The 21,313-nt window shown below is 37.9% G+C and overlaps 1 protein-coding gene across 2 annotated transcripts in view; it reads left to right on the forward strand.

Moving 5' to 3' along the window:
* RPS6KA5 (ribosomal protein S6 kinase A5) overlaps positions 1–21,313 on the forward strand; it is a 192,020-nt gene that overhangs the window by 155,338 nt on the left and 15,369 nt on the right. For both annotated transcript variants that reach the window (XM_074393472.1, XM_003939861.4), the window contains exons 10-14: positions 2,035–2,160; positions 2,545–2,678; positions 3,470–3,563; positions 8,237–8,407; positions 12,189–12,380. In XM_074393472.1, the coding sequence (XP_074249573.1) occupies positions 2,035–2,160; positions 2,545–2,678; positions 3,470–3,563; positions 8,237–8,407; positions 12,189–12,380 (717 nt within the window). The remainder of the gene's footprint in view (positions 1–2,034; positions 2,161–2,544; positions 2,679–3,469; positions 3,564–8,236; positions 8,408–12,188; positions 12,381–21,313) is intronic.

Consider the following 21,313-nt stretch of genomic DNA (forward strand, 5'->3'; position numbering starts at 1 on the left):
TTGAAAGAAGAGATTAATTTTCCCATATCGAAGTAGTTTTGTTGGCGTCATAAAAATGGGATTCTCTAATATCTTCAAAATTATTAAGTGCAGAAATATTGCAGGTTGTTAACCGAAGCTTGTAGTTTGCTCAATAGCAGATATTGTTTACATGTTTATTTTTGGCATAAGGGAAGTTTTAATTTTATACCTGACATTTTTTTTTTCAGACTCTTTTATAGAAAATACAGTAGTCTTTTATTTTACCTCTATTCATATTAAAAAATTTTTTTTTATATAGACAGGGTCTCACTCTGCTGCCCAGACTAGAGTGCAGCAGTGCTATCCTAGCTCACTTCAGCCTCAGACTCCTGGGCTTAAGTGATGCTCTCACATCAGCCTCTGGGATACCTGAGACCATAGGTGCAAACCAGCATACCCAGCAAATTTTTGTGTTTTTTTAGAGATAAGGTCTTGCTATGTTGCCTAAGCTGGTCTTGAACTTCTGGCCTCAAGTAATCCTCCTGTCTTGGCCTCCCAAAGTACTGGGATTACAGGTGTGAGCCACCATGTTCAGCCAAAAAAAAAAAAAAAAAAAAAAATTTTTTAATAGACCGGTTCTCACTCTGTCACGCAGGCTGGAGTTCAGTGGCATGATCGTAGCTCATTGTAGCCTTGACCTTCTGGGCTCAAGGGATCCTCCTGCCTCAGCCTCCTAAATAGTTGGAACCAAGATGTGTGCTGCCACACCCAGCTAAAAAAAATTGTATAAACAGAGCCATACTTAGTTGCCCAGGCTGATCTTGAACTTTGGCCTCAAGCCATCCTCCTGCCATGGCCTCACAAAGTGCTAGGATTGTAGACATGAGGCACTGTGCCCAGCCCCTGTATAAAAACACTCTTTAGTTCACAACGCTATCTTATTCTTTACCATCAATAACTAGTCTTAACTGCTAACTCTTAAAAAAGATTTAGATTTTATATTTAGAAAAGGATATTTGTCAAAAAAATAAAATATTCTAACTCTTAAATGGCATCAGAGCTTTGCTTTGACCAGTATAGCTTTAGTATGCTTAATCTGGCCATCCAGACTATGTCTTTTCTTCTTTGCTTATCAGTGTTTAGTATGTAACTGGGCACTTACTGAACATTTTTTTGAATGTTTGTTGATAAGTGAAGGGTTTCTAGCTTGAAAGGATTAGTCATCCATCTTTATATCACTTGGCTCAGAGCATCACTCTGCCATTAGACTTTGTTCCTTTCCAAAACACAATTTTAAATTTAATTATTCTGAAGTTATAAATGAGAATCAAATAACTGCTAAACTAGAAACTAACTTTAATGAGACTTGCCATTTTTCCAGTTTGAAAAACAATAGCATTTAAAGACCACTTTGTGGCTGGGGCTGGTAGCTCATACCTTTAATCCTAGCACTTTGGAGGCTGAGACGGGTGGATCGCTTGAGGTCAGGAGTTCGAGACCAATTCAAGACATGGCTAAACCCCATCAGGCATGGTGGCGTGTGCCTGTAATCCTAGCAATTTGGGAGGCTGAGGCAGGAGAATGACTTGGGCACAGGAGGCAGAAGTTTCAGTGAGCCAAGATCGCACCACTGCACTCCAGTCTGGGCAACAGAGCCAGACTCAGTCTCAAAAAAAATAATATTAATAAAAAAATAAAGACCACTTTGCTTAATGCATTTACTGAATTTTTTTGAGAAGTCAGTTACGTTTATAAACAAATTTTTATCAGCAAACCAGGAAAATTTCATCTATGAGTCTGATTTTAGGGGTGAAATAAGGAAGAAGTCTTGTTCTACCTTTATTTTTGAATTGGGTTAGTTCTACCAGAAGATGGCATTATATCCTTCTGAACAGCATTGTTCAAATGATTTGAAACAATCTTGCATTTTAGATTGCAAATAAAATAAAATTAGACTCAATCTCAACAAATATTTAAGTGTTTTTCTAAGAAAAAATATCATTACAGTCTAATCTGTGCTAAACTGGAAAACTGCAATTCGTTTTTCTTTATATTTCTTTTTCTTGTTTTTAGGGCTATTCCTTCGTTGCTCCTTCCATCCTGTTCAAGCGTAATGCAGCTGTCGTAGACCCTCTTCAGTTTCATATGGGAGTCGAACGTCCTGGAGTGACAAATGTCGCCAGGAGTGCAATGATGAAGGTATAGATGTGGTAACTTATATGACGTGTTTGTAGATTTTGTGAGTGTTTAAATACCAACTTCTAACTAATCTTCTTAAGTCTAGTAAGTTTCATAAATTTGCCCTTCAACTAAAGTGGAATTAAAAAAATGGAAATAGCAATTATTTTCCCTAAAGAATTAATGTCAAGTTGAATGAGCTTCTTTTCACAATGATAGAGTATTATGTATCTTAAATAACTATGTAGATGAAAATCGAAATTACCTATAAAGTAAGGTGAATTTTAGGTTATAAATGTCTCCTATTCCTATTTATTAATATTAATACTTTTACTGTATAATTTATTTGATCCCTTGTGTATTACTGACATTTTCTCAAGTTAAATGATGTTGGTTTCTAAACAGGACTCTCCATTCTATCAACACTATGACCTAGATTTGAAGGACAAACCATTAGGAGAAGGTAGTTTTTCGATTTGTCGAAAGTGTGTGCATAAAAAAAGTAACCAAGCTTTTGCAGTCAAAATAATCAGCAAAAGGTATGACAGTTTATAATATAATATTCTTTCTTATGTATTCATGAATTCTGTAAATTAAGAGTATTTATTTAAAATGAATATTCAGGAGAATCACTTGAACCCGAGAGGCAGAGGTTGCAGTGAGCCGAGATTGAGCCACTGCACTCCAGCCTGACAATAGAGCGAGACTCCATCACAAAAAAAAAAAAAAAAAAAAAAAAAGAAACCGTATTACATTGTAATACTTTTTTACCCATAGGTTTAACACTTGGCTCAGCAGTTGGTCCATTATACTTCTAGCTCTGATTGATATTTTCTCATAAACTAATCCATGTTAGACATAAATCATAGTTTCATTTGCTTTCAAGTTCAGAGAAAACTTCTTTGTGACAGTGACATATTTAATCAGTCTCAGTGATTTTAGCAGCCATTACTATTTCTACTAGTTGTATATTTGAAACTCTTTTCTCTAAAATTATTTAGCAAGCTACTGATAGCTTTGAGAACCATCTAGTTGTTTTGGTAACTTATGATTATCATTAAGATTGCATATTCTTATTATCAAATTGTCAGACAAGTAGAGCATTCATTTCTTCATATGATTTGTACTTTTCTGAGTCAGAAATAATAATCTTCTCCAGAATACTACTTTTCCTAGTATGTGGTATAATTCATTACTTTCATGGAACCCTTATTACTATATACTGTAACATGTATATTCTGAATGCAATGTAAATAAAACCAAAATTAGTCTTGGGGCAGTACTGATATAAAAACTTGCCTGAAGAGACATGTAGTGTTTCATCTTGCAGGATGGAAGCCAATACTCAGAAAGAAATAACAGCTCTGAAACTCTGTGAAGGACACCCCAATATTGTGAAGTTGCATGAAGTTTTTCATGATCAGGTATCCTGCTTTTTTTTCTCTGTGTACTAATTCACATACAAGGTTGTACTTTTCACCAGTTTTGTTGGTGCTGCTGGGTCAGAGTCAGGGATATGGGACGTCACCCAGCCACCAGAAAGGGCAGAGAAACCACCCTCCCAAGCCCCTCCCCAGCCACACACTGTTCCCAACCCCAAATCAGGTTATCTCTTCGCTTCTCATGCTTTTCTCACTCAGTAGTTGCCACCTATGAACCTATGACAGGAAGAAGGGGGGCGGGCAGGAGCTCAGTGGTGCAGTCATTAGCCACAATGTCCTTGTTGCCAGTGCAACTGCTACCCACCATCACTTAGTCCTGAAATACTTCTCAGGACTCAGGAATTTTGAGCCTCCAAATTCCCTTTTGCTTCTTGAGTAGAACTGAGAAAGTCTGGAGCCTAATTAATGCAAGCTAAAGGACAAATGGGAAGTAGAAAGCAAAGATACTCCTTTTATCTTCTGGCTCCAGGTGGTAAATTCTGCTCAGACACCTGGCCAGGTCAGGCTGCCCCCTCTTCTACTCTCAGTCCTGCTTTGCAGTAGGTGGAGAGGAGGAGCCCCATGTGTCCAGTTCATGTCTGTTCACCTCACCCATGACAGAAATTGCTCCATTACACTATTCTCTGCCCCTGAGACTGGCGGTGGCGGGGGAGGTGATGCAGTCCTACTCAAGACAACTTGGAAGCACAAGAGTGCAAGCCAATCCTGAATGTGCTTCGCTCCAGTTTTACCAGTGAAGAAACTGAGATTTTGAATGGTCATAAAACTTGTCCAAGGTCACAGAGCAAGTCAAAGCGAATCTACTAAGGAGAACCTGGACTCCAGCTTTGGGTGCTCTTTGTTGTGCTGTTGTAATATCTGTGACCAAGGATCGATGGGGCCCAGTTCTCCACCACACTGAAATGTTGGTAGGAATGATACACCGTGGTGAGGCCAGGCAGCAACAACAGTAGCACCACAACCATAATATCTACTGCCATTTATTATCATATATCTCGTGTGGTCTAGGTCCTGTACCAGGCACTCTGCATGTGTTATCTTATTCAGTCCTTACCACAGACCCATGAGGTGAGAAAATGGACACTCACAGAAATTAAGTAACAGGTTTTACAGTTGGTAAGTGTGGTAAGGCTGGGATCTGAATCACACAGTCCAATTTCAGAGCCCAAACAGCTTTTATCTGCTTTGCAATACTGCCTTAGGGAAGGCAGAATCACATCTGGCAGTAAGCACCCAAGAATGCTGTTATCCTCTACTCACTCTTTGGTTCTTGTAGTCAGAAAAGAAATGCCACTGAGGCAAGGACTCGGGGAACTGCTGTCCCTGATCCTCCACCTCCTCTGCCTCATCAAGCCACTCGACACCAGAGGAGGTAGGGAGTCCCTTGGCCACGAAGGTGCTTAAGAAAAGGCTCCCTGGACAGTCTCCTATTGAAGATGACATAGAGGAAGTTCAGATCATTCAAGGAATCAATGGGTGATCTTAGATGTTCCGTCTGGGTTTGCAGCTCTACCCGTACCTACGTCCCAGACAAGATATTTGATCTGTGACCTTTAAACTAACGTCAGGTCCCAGGAACTACATTCCTAAATTTTATTTATGTCACAGATTCAGTAGATGTTTTGCTATTTATATATTCAGGAGTTAGTAAAATATAAATTGTCACATGATATGATCCTAAACAAACTAGTATAAATTACATTATCAATCTAATATGCAGTTGTAATGTATCTTGGGTTTTTCCCATGATGGTGATACAGTTGCCTAGATCATCCCTGTATCCAATCTTTTCTTCGACTAATGGTTAAAATTGGTTGTGATAGGTCTTCAGCCTTTGTGCAGTAGTGTGGTTCATTTTGTGTGCCGTGATAGGCATTTCACATACTCCATGAGTTTGCTATTGCTGCTGCAACAAATCACCACAAACTTAAAACAATACAAATTTATTGTCTTTTCAGTCTGGAGGTCAGTAGTCCAGAATCAGGCTCATTGGCTTAAAGTCAAGCTGTCAGGAGGGCTGGTTCTCTCTAGAGCAGAACCAGGCACACAGCCAGAGGTGAGCGGCAGGTGAGCCAGCACTCCTGCCTGAGCTCCACTGCCTGGCAGGTCAGCCACAGTATTAGATCCTCACTGGAGCACAAACCCTTTTGTGAACTGTGCATGTGAGGGATCTAAGTCACAGCACTTCTTATGATAATCTAACGCCTGTTCTGCACCGCCTCCCCTCTTCCATGGAAAAATTGCCTTCCATGAAACCATTTTCTGGTGCCAAAGAAGTTGGGGACCTGGCTCACACCTGTAATTCCAGCATTTTGGGAGGCCGAGGCAGCTGAATCACTTGAGGTCAGGAGTTTGAGACCAGTCTAGCCAACATAGTGAGACCCCATCTCTACCAAAACATACAAAAATTAGCTAGGTGTGGTGTCACACGCATGTAGTCAAAGCTGCTCCGGAAGCCGAGGAGGCTGAGGTGGGAGAATCGGTTGAACCTGAGATGGGGCAGGGAGGGGAGGTTGCAGTGAGCTGAGACTGCACCACTGCACTCCAGCCTGGGTGATAGTGTGAGACCCTGTCTCAAAAAAAAAAAAAAAAAAAAGTTGAGGACCACTGCTCTGGAGGCTCTAAGGGACAGTCCATTTACTTGCCTTTTGTAGCTTCTAGACACCTTCCAACATTTCGACTATGAATCTTCCGTGCATCGCTCTTAAGATCTTGCCTCCAGGGTCACATATCATACTGCTAACTCTGATGAATAATTCAGGATAATCTCCCATCTCAAGATCCTTAATTTGCTAAAGGCCCTTTTGCCATCCTTCCAAGGTAACCAACACAGGTTCTGGGCATTAGAACGTGAACAGCTTTGGAGGCCCATCATTCAAGCTCTACCACACATACATTTTCTCATTGTTATCTGCATTTTATTGATAGGGATCCTAAAAAATAAGATAAAGTAGCATCCCCAAGATCATGAATGAATAACAGAATTCACCTTCAAATCCAGGTTGAACTCTAAATCTCTTCTTATAGCACTGCAGGTATTGCCTTCCATCTTTTGAAAGCTCACCAGCCTGCACTTGGAGTAGACCTGCAGCCTCGACTTTATTTGTGTGATGTAGAAACTCAAGTTAGCTTGATGTATAGCAGGCTGGGAGCAATTTTCTTGTTAGAAGGGTGTTCACTCTACAATTTATCTAATATGTTCAGGATAATGTACTGATAATTATCTTTTTATGAGCAGTTTATTCTGAGTTTTGCTAATACAGAAGGAAACATTTTTGTTTCTGAAGTGATGTTGGCCCTATAATGCTTAGCACCTGAATTCAGTATATTGATATAATATCTTTTTCTAAACCATTTGTGTTCATTTGAGAGCTGATTAAGTCCTTTGTTTTTTTCTTTTTTGAGATAGGGTCTCACTCCGTCACCCAGGTTGGAGTGCAGTGGCACAGTTATGGCTCACTGCAGCCTTGACCTCCTGAGCTTGAGTGATTTTCCCACCTCAGCCTACTGAGTAGCTGGGATTATAGGTGTGCTCCACCATCTGGCTAATTTTTACTATTTTTTGTAGAGATGAGGTCTTATTATGTTGTGTAGGCTGGTCTTGAGCGCCTAGGCTCAAGCAGTCCTCTTACCCTGGCTTCTGAAAGTGCTGGGATTATAGTCCTTTACTTTTTTATAGTTCCCATATTATTTTCTTCATGGAAATTATGCATTCTGACAGAAAAGGGCCAGGGGTGGGGAAGAAGAGAAAGCATGGTAAACATATAACTTACAGAGTAACTGTGAAGATAATGCTGTTGGGATTAAAGCAGAAACCCATAGTGAGTTTATGGGTTTTTGTAATGAATATTAATAGGAACCCTAAACTAATCTGTTGAGTCCTAACAAGAGGTTCAAAATGACAGTATCAAACAATAACTTTTTTAATTTTAATTTTTTTTTTTTTTGTAGAGGTGGAGTCTCACTGTATTGACCAAGCTGGTCTTGAACTCCTGACATCAAGCAACTCCCACCTCAGCCTCCCAAAGTGCTGGGATTACAGGTGTGAGCCATTGAGCCCGGCCTCAATATCTTTTTTAAAAGATTAATTTGCCATTAGATGGGTGTGCCAGGCCTCATTTGGGCAGTTGCCCATTATACTCAGTCGGTATTCAGAGTCTATATGGTTTAAAGCAAGTGATTTCACATTATTGTCAGCAGTTTAAAAAGAAACGTGTAAACTTAGTAGAGAGGGTTGGAGTGGAATTCAAATGAAATTATTAGCTGGGTACAGTGCTGCACATCTGTGGTCCTAGCTCATTGGGAGGCCTGAGATGAGAGAATCCCTTAGGCCAGGGATTTAAGGCCAGATTTCTTTTTAGAGACCTCATTCTTAAAACACTACAAATGAAAGAATTCATCATGGAAGGGGTAAAGGATATACAGTATAAAGATTTCACTGCAGTACTTGAAATTTTCCATTACTGAAATAGAATTCTAAAATAGCTACAGTATCTTTCAGCTCTTTCCTCTAAGATACAAGGATTGCTATTGATTATTTTAACAAGAGATTATTTAAACTTATTGGTGCTAATCAATAAATGTTGTATATGTTAATAAACTTCTACTGTGCTTCAGGAAGGCCCACCACATTATTCTTTTTTTTTTTTTTCTAGCTTCACACATTTCTAGTGATGGAACTTCTGAATGGGGGAGAATTGTTTGAACGCATTAAGAAAAAGAAGCACTTCAGTGAGACGGAAGCTAGCTACATCATGAGGAAGCTTGTTTCTGCTGTAAGCCACATGCATGATGTTGGAGTGGTGCACAGAGATTTGAAACCTGAGGTATAAAATAACTTGATCTCTTATGTAATCCAATCTAGCATCATTGTTAAAGATCTCCCAAATGTGTGGGAGGTTTCTGGGGAGGTTTCCTTATTTTTTTGCTTTTCAGGGCTGTCAAATAGATAATTAAAAATATGTTTCTTGGATTTTTTTTTTCTTTTGTATTTCAGGTTAAAATAAATTTGTCTTTGTTTTTTGCCAGCTGATCATCTTGAGGTTGTATTTGTAAGTGTGAGGGCCTTTTATGGAAAAAATACTTTATGCAACAGTTGTGAACTAAAAATAGCAACAGGAATTTTTATAGCAGAAAATAGTATCTCATACATACAATTTTAGAGGGTTTTTTTCTAAATGATGTATTTTGAAAACTTATTTTTTACATTTGTAATCAAATTGGTTAGCTCATGAATAAAAATGTATATAATGCTACTCTAAATACTTAAAGAATTGTCTTGGTTTAATTAGTTATGCCATCTTTCTATGTGCTTTCTGTGATTGTGCTATCATATTTATAGAACTATGCAGAAGTAACAGCTTTTTATATATCTCCTCTTAGGAAAGGCCAATAGAAAACGTTCTGACTCTTAGAACGATCTCTTTTTAGTATCAAAAATATGAAAATTCCTTTCTTTTAGAAAATCAACAAAATAATGAAAATTGAAAAGCAAAAACCAGTATGTATAAAAAAAAGATGATTCATCCTTTACCATATACAAAATTGTACATATTCTCTCCAAAATTGTTTAATTATCATGTGATTATAATACATTATCAAGTATATTTAAAAATATTAACTTATTTGATGTTCCTTTTGTGATTAAGCCACAAGAGAATATTTCTCTAAAAATACTATTTTTGCCTTTTACTTAAGTATCTTGAATTATTAGAAGAGGAGGATGCTTGTTTTTTCAAGCATCCTCCTCTTCTAATAATTCAAGGTACTTAAGTGTCTCAACTTCACATGCAGAAGAAAATTTTGTAATGGAATTCTGTGCCTTAAAGCATATTTGGTTTATTCCTTTCATGTATTTAAACTTCTGTTTATGTATTTTGTATTACTGTTATTCACATTACTAGTAATTAACCAAAAGTGAATTGTGTTTTATTAACTTGCAACTGTGATAGCTGTCCCTGCTTCCTTCATCATAGTTCTCACTCTCCTACATAACACCCACTGAAAATATGGTGCTCTGTACATTGGAGATTAGCTGTCTATTTTTAAATGTGAAAGCACACCACTTAAATGTTTTCTTGATAGACAAGGAACAAGCATGTAGTTTTTTTTATTGAAAAGATCTGTTCCATGACTGTATAGAATTCATTTTCACATGTTTTATTCTTTGAAAACTGGCCATCTGTCACCTCATGAGTCTCAAATGAGGCAACTGTCCTCTCTTGCAGAATTTAGATTTGCATTCCTCCTTTCCTGATAAAAAGATACTTATGTAGCTTAATTCTTCTCATTTGTTATACTGTTTTTCTTTCAAATACTCACTTGAAATGAGGCAGAACTGTCAGATTATTTAGGACTTTCAACTACAATTATAGTCTTAAACTGGATTTTGGAGAAATGAAAATATACCTTTGAACTAATATTTTCATACTACAATATCTTTCACTTTGGCTTTTAAATGGCAGTACATGTCATTTCCAAACTAAAAGTTTAATATTTTCCCATGAGGCACTTTAAGGTCTGATTATCTCTCTTTTGGTAGGTAGCTTTGTGGATTCATTTTCTGTATAGGCAGAATCCAAAGTCTAGGTAAGAGTCAGATAAATTTAGAAGCTGGCTGACATTCTTAGTAAGCTGCTTTGTATTTTTGAAACTTGTCCTGTACTCTTCTGAGATTAAGAAAAGTTATATACATCCAATTTGTTTCAGGCAGAACTTGAGGATAAAAGGGGATTGAATGGTGACTTCCCACCATTCCTGACTAGACACACCGTCCTCCATGTAGAACTGTCACTGACTTTGAGCTTGAGAAGATGTAGGCAAGTGAGCAGTGTTTCTCAATTTTACATGCTCAGGAATCGGAGGAATGGATTAAAGTCACCAAATTGAAGTGATTGCCACATCCCCTCACTTCTTCCCCTTTAAGAACTGAATTTGGCCGGGTGCAGTGGCTCACACCTGTAATCCCAGCACTTTGGGAGGCTGAGGTGGGTGGATCACTTGAGAACAGGAGTTTGAGACCAGTCTGGCCAACATGACAGAACCCCATCTCTATTAAAAATACAAAAAAAAAAAAAAAAAAAAAAAAAATAGCCAGGCGTGATGGCAGGCACCTGTAATCCCAGCTACTTGGGAAGCTCAGACACCAGAATCACTTCAATCCAGGAGGTGGGGGTTGCAGTGAGCTGAGATCACACCACTGCACTCCAGCCTGGGCAGCAGAGCGAGACTGTCTCAAAAAAAAAAAAGAACTAAAATCAAGGAAGCCCTTTACCAGTCTTAATATAGAATAAACGTAGTCGTTTCCAAAGACTTAGCAGGCTCAATGAAGACAAGGCCAGCAGTGGTTCATTCAGCTGCTCTGTGTGGTACAGTGCCTTGTACTGCAGAGGAGCTCAGGTGTTATTTGCTGAAAGACGTCTTCCCAAGCACATGTCCATCAACCCCAGCTGTGACTTCATTGTCACAAATTCATGATTAAACATTGTATGCTAGAAAATTTAAGACCATTTTTTAGCTAATTTTTTTTTTTGTTTTTCTTTCCACCCACTTTATTCACTTGCAAATGGAAGGCTTAGATTTTTCTTCTTTGCATCAGTGATACCTTCTATAATGTATTTTATTTCAGCTAGAATAGCATTAACAAAGCAAATGATATTCCAGAGCTGGGAACAATTTAATGACTATAAAGGCATAACAGATTTTGTTAGGATGCCTAAAAACGATATAATCAGATTTCACTTACTTTCAGTACTAGTTTAATGTACTTATTAAAATAATTTGTGCATCAGTACAGTTAGTATTTATTAAGCATGTGATAAATACGAAAAGTAATACTACAAAGCCTTAGTGACTGAAAAGCCTTGGTAGATGAATGATTCAAAATAATAATGTTTTCTGAATATTTAAGGGATAATATCTCTAAGTATCAAAATATGTTTAAGTATTAGCTGTTGGAGAAGGTATTTCTGAAATATAATGATATCTCCACCATGTCTTCTTCAATAGGCAATACTAGATATTATATAACTATTTTATTTGTGACTTTATTCAGTGAACACATATTTACCAAAGTACCTACTCTGTGTCTTTGCCAGGCCAGCCTGGGGTAGGGTCAAAAAATAAGGTAGACGCACAGTCCCTGTCCTTTTGGAATTATGGTATAATGGGGATGAAGACATTAAACTAGCAATACGGAGGTGATCAGTGCCAGAAAGGAAAAGTAAGTAGTGTTAGGAAAAAATATTAAAAGTTCTAACTTCAGTTTGGTAGGATGGTTAGGATGGTAACTCTAAATGAGAAATAGATGTGGGGGAAGGTAGGTTGGTGGAGGAAGCAGATGACAAACACAAGCAGAGGGAAAAGCTTAGACAAAGGGTCTGACATCAGAAGAGGATAGTGCAGTTGAAAAATGTTTCACGTGATGTGGTAAAATTGAAATAATACCAAAAGCGTCATGCAGAGTGCATTGATGCCCTGCCTTCTGGTCTCCCCATGAGATCTCTCTGCACGTGAATCAACTATCAATGTACGGTGTTACGTAAATAGAACCAGCAAATCCCAAGACATGTCTAGAAAGAAACTGATGTAAGCATTGATATCTTGCAGAATTTATTGTTCACTGATGAAAATGACAATTTGGAAATTAAGATAATTGACTTTGGGTTTGCACGGCTAAAGCCGCCAGATAATCAGCCCCTGAAAACTCCATGCTTCACCCTTCATTATGCGGCCCCAGAGCTCTTGAATCAGAACGGCTACGATGAGTCCTGTGACCTGTGGAGCTTGGGCGTCATTTTGGTGAGTTCGTTTCAATAGAGCCATTTAACCTGCTCATTTCTTTGGTGTCCTCTCTCCTTATCTCGCTCCTTAGTGTTTTCTTACATTCATGAAAAAATTGGCGAATTGGTTTCTTGTCTGTACAACCAGTTAGAGGCCTGACCGAAGAGTATTTCCCTTTCTTAAAATTTATATTGGAGAAAAATCAGGAATTTTTCTTTTGGTTCATTTTAAAATATTTAAGTTAGCTGTGTTTTCTATGAATGAGAATTAAAGGAATTATAGTATATATTTTTAAAGACATACTGGACATAATATGAAAATAGCAAAGTGATTCATCAATAGAAAAACATTTTTTAAAAACTATTCTGTGAAGTTTCAGACTAAAATGTAATTAAAGAATACCATTTAGGCTAAATTAACACACATAGATTAAATTAGATGTATTTCTACTATGTAATTTAAAGTAATTGTGAGCATGCTTTTCACAAAATGTCTTTGGCTGCTGTGATTAGAAACAGAACATTAAGCTGGTAAAATCTTGCATTTTTTCCTCCAAGTATCATTATTTTTTCCACATATAATGTGTAATGCATAATCTTGGGAAGATTTCAGACAGTACAGAAAGAAGAAACAAGGTGAAAATTACTCATAATCTTCTAGAGAGATGTATAGCTCAAGTTCTCCCTCTCCCTCCAGCCCCTCCTCCCCTGTAGGTATGTAGGCTTTGCATCTCTCCATGTTTTCTATACACATGTATGTATTTGAATTTTTAAACAAATAAGAATATATTATACCTGTATTTTGAATCTCTAAAACTTATTTAACCATTTATTGACTAACAAGTTAGCATTTTTTTCACTAATTATAAGCTACACAAATGAATATTTTTTATATATGTGTTTGTGTTTGTCTCATTGTTCCTGAGGATAGATTTCCAGGAGAAGGGTATGCACAAGTTTCTTTTAACATATGTGCCTAGATTTCCTTCTGAAAAATTTACCAGATTATGTTCTCATCAACTGTATGGGAGTACATTGGTGATCAGTTTTCATCTGAAATGCTATCCCATTGTGATAATGTGCATGTATTTCTTTGATGAATATTTAGGTCGAGCATCTTTTCACGCATTTGAACATTTATATTTTTTCTTTTATTTTAATTACCTTTTTTTTTTTTGAGATGGAGTCTTGCCATGTTGCCCAGGCTAGAGTGCAGTGGCATGATCTTGGCTAACTGCAGCCTCCACCTCCTGGGTTCAAGCCATTCTCCTGCCTCAGCCTCCGAAGTAGGTGGGATTACAGGTGCGCACTACCATGCCTGGGATATTTGTATTTTTAGTAGAGTCAGGGTTTCACCATGTTGATTGGGCTGGTCTCGAACTCCTGACCTCAGGTGACCCGTCTGCCTCAGCCTCTTAAAGTACTGGGATTATTGATGTGAGTCACCGTGCCCAACCTCTTTTATGAATTGATCTTTATGAGCTTTGTCCATTTTCCTATGGGGAGATTTTTCTTACTGCCTTTTAAAGCTCTAATAAAGACTTTCATTCTTTGACATTAATACTGGAAATGTTTTTTCTGGTGTGCCGCTTGTTTTAAAACTGTGTATGGCGGTGGCTCACACCTGTAATCCCAGCACTTTAGGAGGCCGAGGCAGATGGATCACGAGGTCAGGAGATCGAGACCAGCCTGGCCAACATGGTGAAACCCCATTTCTACTAAAAAATACAAAAAATAGCCGGGCATGGTGGCACGTGCCTGTGGTCCCAGCTACTTGGGAGGCTGAGACAGAAAAATCCCTTGAACCCAGGAGGCGGAGGTTGCAGTGAGCTGAGATAGCGCCACTGCACTCCAGCCTGGTGACAGAGCAAAACTCCGTCTCAAAAAAAACTCAAAAAACTGTATATGGTAATATGGGATTTTGATTTTGTTTTTAGAGGGCTTTAAACAGAGAAGATTCTTAAATGTCTGTGTACTAAGATATGTCAGTCTTTTTCTTTATGATATTTGTCTTTGATGTCAGATTGTCACTCCACCCAAGATTATAAAAATATCCTCCTAAATTTTTCTCTAGAATTATATTTTTCTTTTATGCTTAAATTTGGTATTTATTTTGATGCCAGTTGTTTTTCCCCAATGACTAGTCACTTGTCCCTGCAGGATGGTGGTTCTTTTATTTTTAAGTTTTATATAGTTTTAATCTCATTAATTTTCAGTCATCACGTATAATTTTGAAACTAAACTTACATATCTGTGAATAACATTTTAAACAAAAATAAACTGACTTGTAGGTCTGAGTTTCGTTGAAGGACTTAAATTGATGACATTTATATTGGTAGCATGTCATAAAAATTAATCTAAATAAAAAAGAGACTTTTATTTTTAGGAGTTTATATTCTCTTGTACAAGGCCAGTTATGTCCATCAAGCTCTTGAAGGTTCTAAAAGGCAGTCTTAAACATGCAGCAAGGTATTTTGGAGCCTCTGAATTCTAACTATAGAAATAACTTTGTGAAATGACATGAATGGAAGCCGTGCTTCTCTCTAGATCTAATTGTCAAATTTTTAAGAAAAATAGTACAAAAAACCAGTCTAAATGATATAACAGAGTATAATCACAATATCCAGTCTGTGGGAAGTTCTACTGAACAAACAACCCAGTTTCTTCAACAGATAAATGGTAAGAAAAGGTAACCTGAGAACTTATAGATGAAAAGACATATGAGAAACAGTGTCTGCATCTTAACTGAAATCCTGATTGAAGCACTTTCTAATTTAGATTTTTTTTTTTTTTTTTTTTTTTTTTTTTGCGGCAGAGTCTCTCCCTCTGTCACCCAGGCTGGAGTGCAGTGGCTCCATCATAGCTCACTGCAGGCTCAAGCAGTCCTCCTACCTCAACCTTCTGAGTAGCTGGAACCACAGGCACGTGCCACCATACCCCACCTAATTTTTTTTTTAATAGAAATGAAGTCTTGCCTTGTTGCACCGGCTGGTCTCAAATTCCTGGCTTCAAGTGATCCTCCCGCCTTGGCCTCTCAAAATGCTGGGATTACAGATATGAACCACAGTGCCTAGCTTAATTTAAATTCTATTTATTAAATTCAAATTAAATGTAGTTCATGTAGATCTAATTTATATACTAAGTGTATACTACAGCCAGGGAAATTTGAACATTGATTAGAAATTTGAATAAAATTGAATGATACAAAGAAATTACTACTAAGTTTTTTTAGATGTGATATTGGTGTTATAGTTGTGGTTTTAAAAGTGCTTGCCTTTTATGGCCAGACACAGTGGCTCACATCTGTAATCCCAGCACTTTGGGAGGCCAACGCAGGAAGATTGCTTAATCCCAGGAGCTCAAGACCAGCCAGGGCAACAGAGTGGGATCCAGTCTCTAGAAGAAAAAAAAATTAAAAAAAATTTTTTTGAGTCAGTCTCATTCTGTTACCCAGGGTGGAGTGCAGTGGCACCATGTCGGCTCATTGCAACTTCTATCTCCTAGGTTCAAGCAGTTCTCCTGCCTCAGCCTCCCAAGTATCTGGTATTACAGCCACCCATCACCATACCTAGCTAATTTTTTTATATTTTCAGTAGAGACGGGGTTTCACCATGTTGGCCAGGCTGGTCAAACTCCTGACCTCAGGTGATCCGCCTACCTCAGCCTCCCAAAGTGTTGGGATTACAGGCGTGAGCCGCTGCCCAGTTCCCCCAATTTTTTTTTAATTAGCTGGGCATGGTGGCTCTTGTCTGTAGTCCCAACTACTTGGGAGGCTGAGGTGAGAGGATCACTTGAGTCCAGAGGTTAAGACTGCAGTGAGCTGTGATCACGCCACTGCACTTTAGATTGGGTGACAGAGCAAGACCCTGTATCCAAAAAACAAAAGTCCTTGCTTTTTAGAGGTACATGATAAAATACAGATTAAAATGAATGACATTAATGTCTTCATTAAACTATCAGAAAAAAAGGAGTGCTCTGCTAACTTTTCCATATAAATGAATGCATATCTAGATACGAAGGCTGAATTATCCCATAACAAGCACAAAATTTATTTCAGGTCTCCTGATTTGTTTTAAAAATAAATGGAAGTTTTGTATTTTTCATCTAATAAACGTGCATGTGGATATTTTAATATGAAACCAATTATATTGTCCCCACTGAATAAAATAAATACTCCAGGAAGATACATCATGCAGTATTATGAAGTTTTGATTATAACCCATTATACCCTATGGATATACAATGCCTGCCTGAAATGTATAAAATAGAGCTTACATGGTATATTAATCTGCTTAGGCTGCTGTAACAGAATACCACAAATTAGGCAGCTCAAACAACAGAAATGTATTTTCTCACAGTTCTTGATGCTGGGTAGTCTAAGATCTAGGTGCCAACAGATTGGTGTCTGGTGAGGGCCCTCTCCTTGGGTTACAGACGGCCTCCTGCTTGCTGTGTGTACACATAACCCTTCCTTGGTCTGTACCCTCACAAAGAGAAAGTGTCTGTCCCTTTAAGGACACTAATTCTCTTGGATCAGGGGCCTACCCATATAACATCATTTAACCTTAATTACCTCCCTAAAGGCCCTGTCTCCAAATACAGTCACATGGAGATCTGGGGCTTCACGTATAAATCCCCAGGGGGCAGGGGGAGGACACAAACATTCAGTCCACAGCACACAGTGTTTAGAGAAAGTAGGATAAGATATATAACATTCCTATGAGATGTCATAAAATTTTGTTTAAAATATTTTCTCTAAGTGTTTTATTCTTGGGACCTTATTTTTTAATTTTTTTCTCAAAATTTTCTTTTGAAAATTTTAAAGCTAGAGAAAATAAAAGAGAATAATACTGTGAACATCTGACATTTTGATACATTTGCTTTTTCTTTCTCTCTACTTATCTCTAGTGTGCATTCTCTCTGTATGTGTGTATGTATGCAATGTGAACATGTATAACACATATATACAGACATACATATATGATACATATCTTTATGTGGATATATCCCTATACCTTGCTACACTGTTTGCAAACAATTTACAGATACAAAATTATCCTTAACATAAATTGATTGCTAGATAATCAACTAAAATTTTAAGGGCTTGGAACTGAGAGGATCCTAAAAGTTTGTTGAATTCTACCTCTTCCAGAAAAGGGATCTTCTCTATCATCACCAATTTCCTCTTCAATACTTCCAAAGTTGGAAAGTCAGGTTTTTCACCCAATAATCTGTTGCATTATTATGTGTCAGAAAGCAAAAAACCTTTAGTTATAAAGATTGCTTTCTCTCTTTCCTTTTCTTTCTTTTTTTTTGAGATAAGATCCTGCTCTGTTTGTTGCCCAGGCTGAAGTGCAGTTGCTTTTGTGGCTCACTGCAGCCTCAACCTCCCAGGCTCAGATGATCCTCTTGCCTCAGTATCCCCAGTAGATGTTATCACAGGCACACGCCACCATGCCCAGCTAATTTTTATATTTTTTGTAGAGGTAGGGCTTGGCCATGTTTCCCAGGCTGGTCTCAAACTCCTGGACTCAAGCAATCGGCCCACCTCAGCCTCCCAAAGTTCTGGGATTGCAGGTGTGAACCACGGCTCCTTCCCCTGCTTTCTTATATTTAGCCACAAATATACCTGTTAGGAAGTAGGGCAGAACAAAGAAGTAGAGCAGACTTTGGAAAACTATTTGGCAGTATCTACTGAACATATGCAGGCCAAATAACCTAGCAATTCCAATTCAGGAATATATCCAACAGAAATATGTACATTTCTGTAACAAAGATATGTATAAGAAGATGTATAACAGCATGATTCAAAATTCCCCACACTGGAAACAGCCCAATATTCATCAACAATAGAAGGATATTTTAAAGACAGGATGCTGGAAAGACAGTGCAGTAGGAAGCACCAGGAATCTGTCTCACCATCAATTGCAGTGGCAGAATCTCTCTGACGTAACTGTTTTGGAACTCTGAAGTTAATTGAAGGTTTTCAACTTCCAGGGAAGACTTGGACATAAAGTGCAGTTAATTTTGGTTAATTTTGGTCAATTGTAGCCCTTAGCAGAGTATTCGTTGAGTATCCCTTATTCGAAATGCTTGGGACCAGAAGTATTTTGGATTTGGAATATTTGCAGAATACCTGCTGGTTGAGCATCCCTTATCTGAAAATCCAAAATGCAAAGTGCTCCAGTGAGCATTCCCATTGAGCATGTTGGTGCTCAAAAAGTTTGTTTTTGGAGTATTTTGGATTTCAGATGTATGGGTTAGGGATGCTCAACTTATAGTAGCTATCCAATCCCCACCCTCAACCCTGTAGCAGGCAGCTATGTGCATATTCCTAAAACAACTGACACACAGCTTGTGGGAGCCAGGATGGGTAAGAAGGACTTTGTCCTCTAAATACAGAGGATCTGTGATCCGAATTGCTGTGATTGCTGTTTCTCATTATAGAGGTACAAAGAAGCAGTGGTCATTGTTGTTGTGCCTGCCACCATTACTGCAAGCCACTCCTCCTCTGGATGAAGTGATTTTCAGGGGTACTTAAAGGACCAGTCCCCCTTTTTCCCCTCTTCATTTTTCTCCTTTTTCCCTTTGGGAGCCAGACATTCAAAAGCAACTACTTATACAGGGAAAATTAGAAAGTTACCAAGCATGCCCAGGCAAAGCCACAGGCTCATCGAAGACCTGAGAAGACCTTCAGTTTGTACTTCATGCTGCTCCTCAGCTCAGAGACAGTCTATAACAATCAAAAAACAAAAAGCAATAAAAAATAACAAGTTAAAAAAAAATACCCTAAGGAAGGAGAATTTTGATTCCCAGAAGTATCACATCATTAAGTTCAAGGTCCCGTTTTCAACAAAAATCACAAGGTATACAAAGAAACAGGAAAGTATAGCCCACTCAAAAATAAATAAATAAATAAATCATCAGAAACTGTCCATGAAAAAGGACTCCTGGTAAATTTGGCTAGACAGAAACTTAAAACAACTGCGTTAAAGACACTGAAAGACCTAAAGGAGTATCAAGACAAGATGTATGAACAAAATGGAAATAACAGTAAAGAGATAGAAAATCTGAAAAGAAAATGAAAAGGAATTCTGCAGCTGAAAAGCACAATAACTAAAATGAAAAATTCAGTAGAGGGTTTCAAAGGCAGATTTGGTAGGCAGAAGAAGGAATCAGTGAAATTAGGACAATTAAAATTATTGCGTGTGAGGAACAGAAAGAAAAATGAAAAAAAAAAAAAAAAAAAGAACAGAGCCTAAGGGAACTGTAGGATGCCATCAAGAGGACTAACATGCATTGTGGGAGTTTCAGAAGAAGAAGAGATAGAAAGGGACAGAGAAAATATTGAAAGAAGTAGTCTATTGGAAATTAGTTTTGGCAGAAAACTTTCCAGTTTTGATGAAAGACAATATAAGCATTTAAGAAACTCAACAAACTTCAAGTAAGACTAACTGAGAGAGACCGACACTGAAACACATTATAATGAAACACCTGTAATCCCAGCACTTTGGGAGGCTGAGGCAAGTGGATCACTTGAGGTCAGGAGTTTAAGATCAGCCTGACCAACATGGTGAAACGCTGTCTCTACTAAAACTACACAAATTAGCAGGGCGTTGTGGCACGCACCTGTAATTTCAACTACTCAGGAGGCTGAGGCACGAGAATCGCTTGAACCTGAGAGGCAGAGGTTGCAGTGAGCTGAGATCACGCCACTGCATTCCACCCTGGGTGACAGAATGAGACTCCATCTCAAAAATAAAATAAAATAAAAGATAGATAGATAGATAGATAGATAGATAGATAGATAGATAGAAGCTTGAAAGCAACAAGAGAAAAGTGATTCCACACATTCAAGTGATCTTCAGTTAGATTATCAGCAGATTTCTCATCAAAAAGTTTGGAGACCAGAAGGCAGCGAACTGATACATTCAAAGCACTAAAAGGAAAGAAAGAAAGAAAAAAAAACTCAACCAAGAATCCTATCTCTGGCAAAACTGTCCTTCAAAGGTGAGGGAGAAGTTAAGATATATTGCTAGATCCATAAAAAGCTGAGGGAGTTCATTACTTCATTACCACTAATGCTGCCCTATAAGAAATGCTCAAGGGAGTCCTGCAGGGTGAGAAGAAAGGACACTAGATAGTTAACTCAAAGCTTTATGAAGAAATAAAGATATCAGTAAAGGTAAATACATGGCCAGTTGTAAAAAGCTGTCATTATTGTAACAACAGTTTACAACTTCACTCTTTGTTTTCTATGTGACATAAGAGGAATGCATTTTAAAAGAATTATCAGTTTGTTTTGGGGCACACATGTATAAAGATGTAATTTTGTACTGTAAACAACCAAAAGAGGTTGGGTAGAGCTGTTAGAAGAGCAGAGGTTTTTATACATTATTAAAGTTAAACTGGCATAAATTCAAGTTAGAGTGTTATAACTTTAGGATATTAAATGTAATCTCTTGGGAACCACAAAGAAAAAAGCTATAGAATATATACAAGTACCAAAACGGAGATATAGACCAGTGGAACAGAACAGAGGCCTCAGAAGTAATGCCACACATCCACAACCATCTGATCTTTAACAAACCTGTAAAAACAAGCAATGGTGAAAGGATTTCCTATTTAATAAATGGTGTTGGGAAAACTGGCTAGCCATATGCAGAAAGCTGAAACTGGATCCCTTCCTTACACCTTATAAAAAAAATTAACTCTGAATTAAATTTAAACATAAGACCTGGCAGCATAAAAACCCTAGAAGAAAACCTAGGCAGTACCATTCAGGACATAGGCATGGGCAAGGATTTTATGACTAAAACACCAAAAGCAATGGCAACAAAAGCCAAAATAGAGAAATGGGGTCTAATTAAACTAAAGAGCTTCTGCACAGCAAAAGAAACTATCATTAGAGTGAACTGGCAGCCAACAGAATGGGAAAAAATTTTTGCAATT

The sequence above is a fragment of the Saimiri boliviensis genome, chromosome 2 (genome assembly GCF_048565385.1).
Source record: "Saimiri boliviensis isolate mSaiBol1 chromosome 2, mSaiBol1.pri, whole genome shotgun sequence".
In the NCBI taxonomy this organism is placed as follows: domain Eukaryota; kingdom Metazoa; phylum Chordata; class Mammalia; order Primates; family Cebidae; genus Saimiri; species Saimiri boliviensis.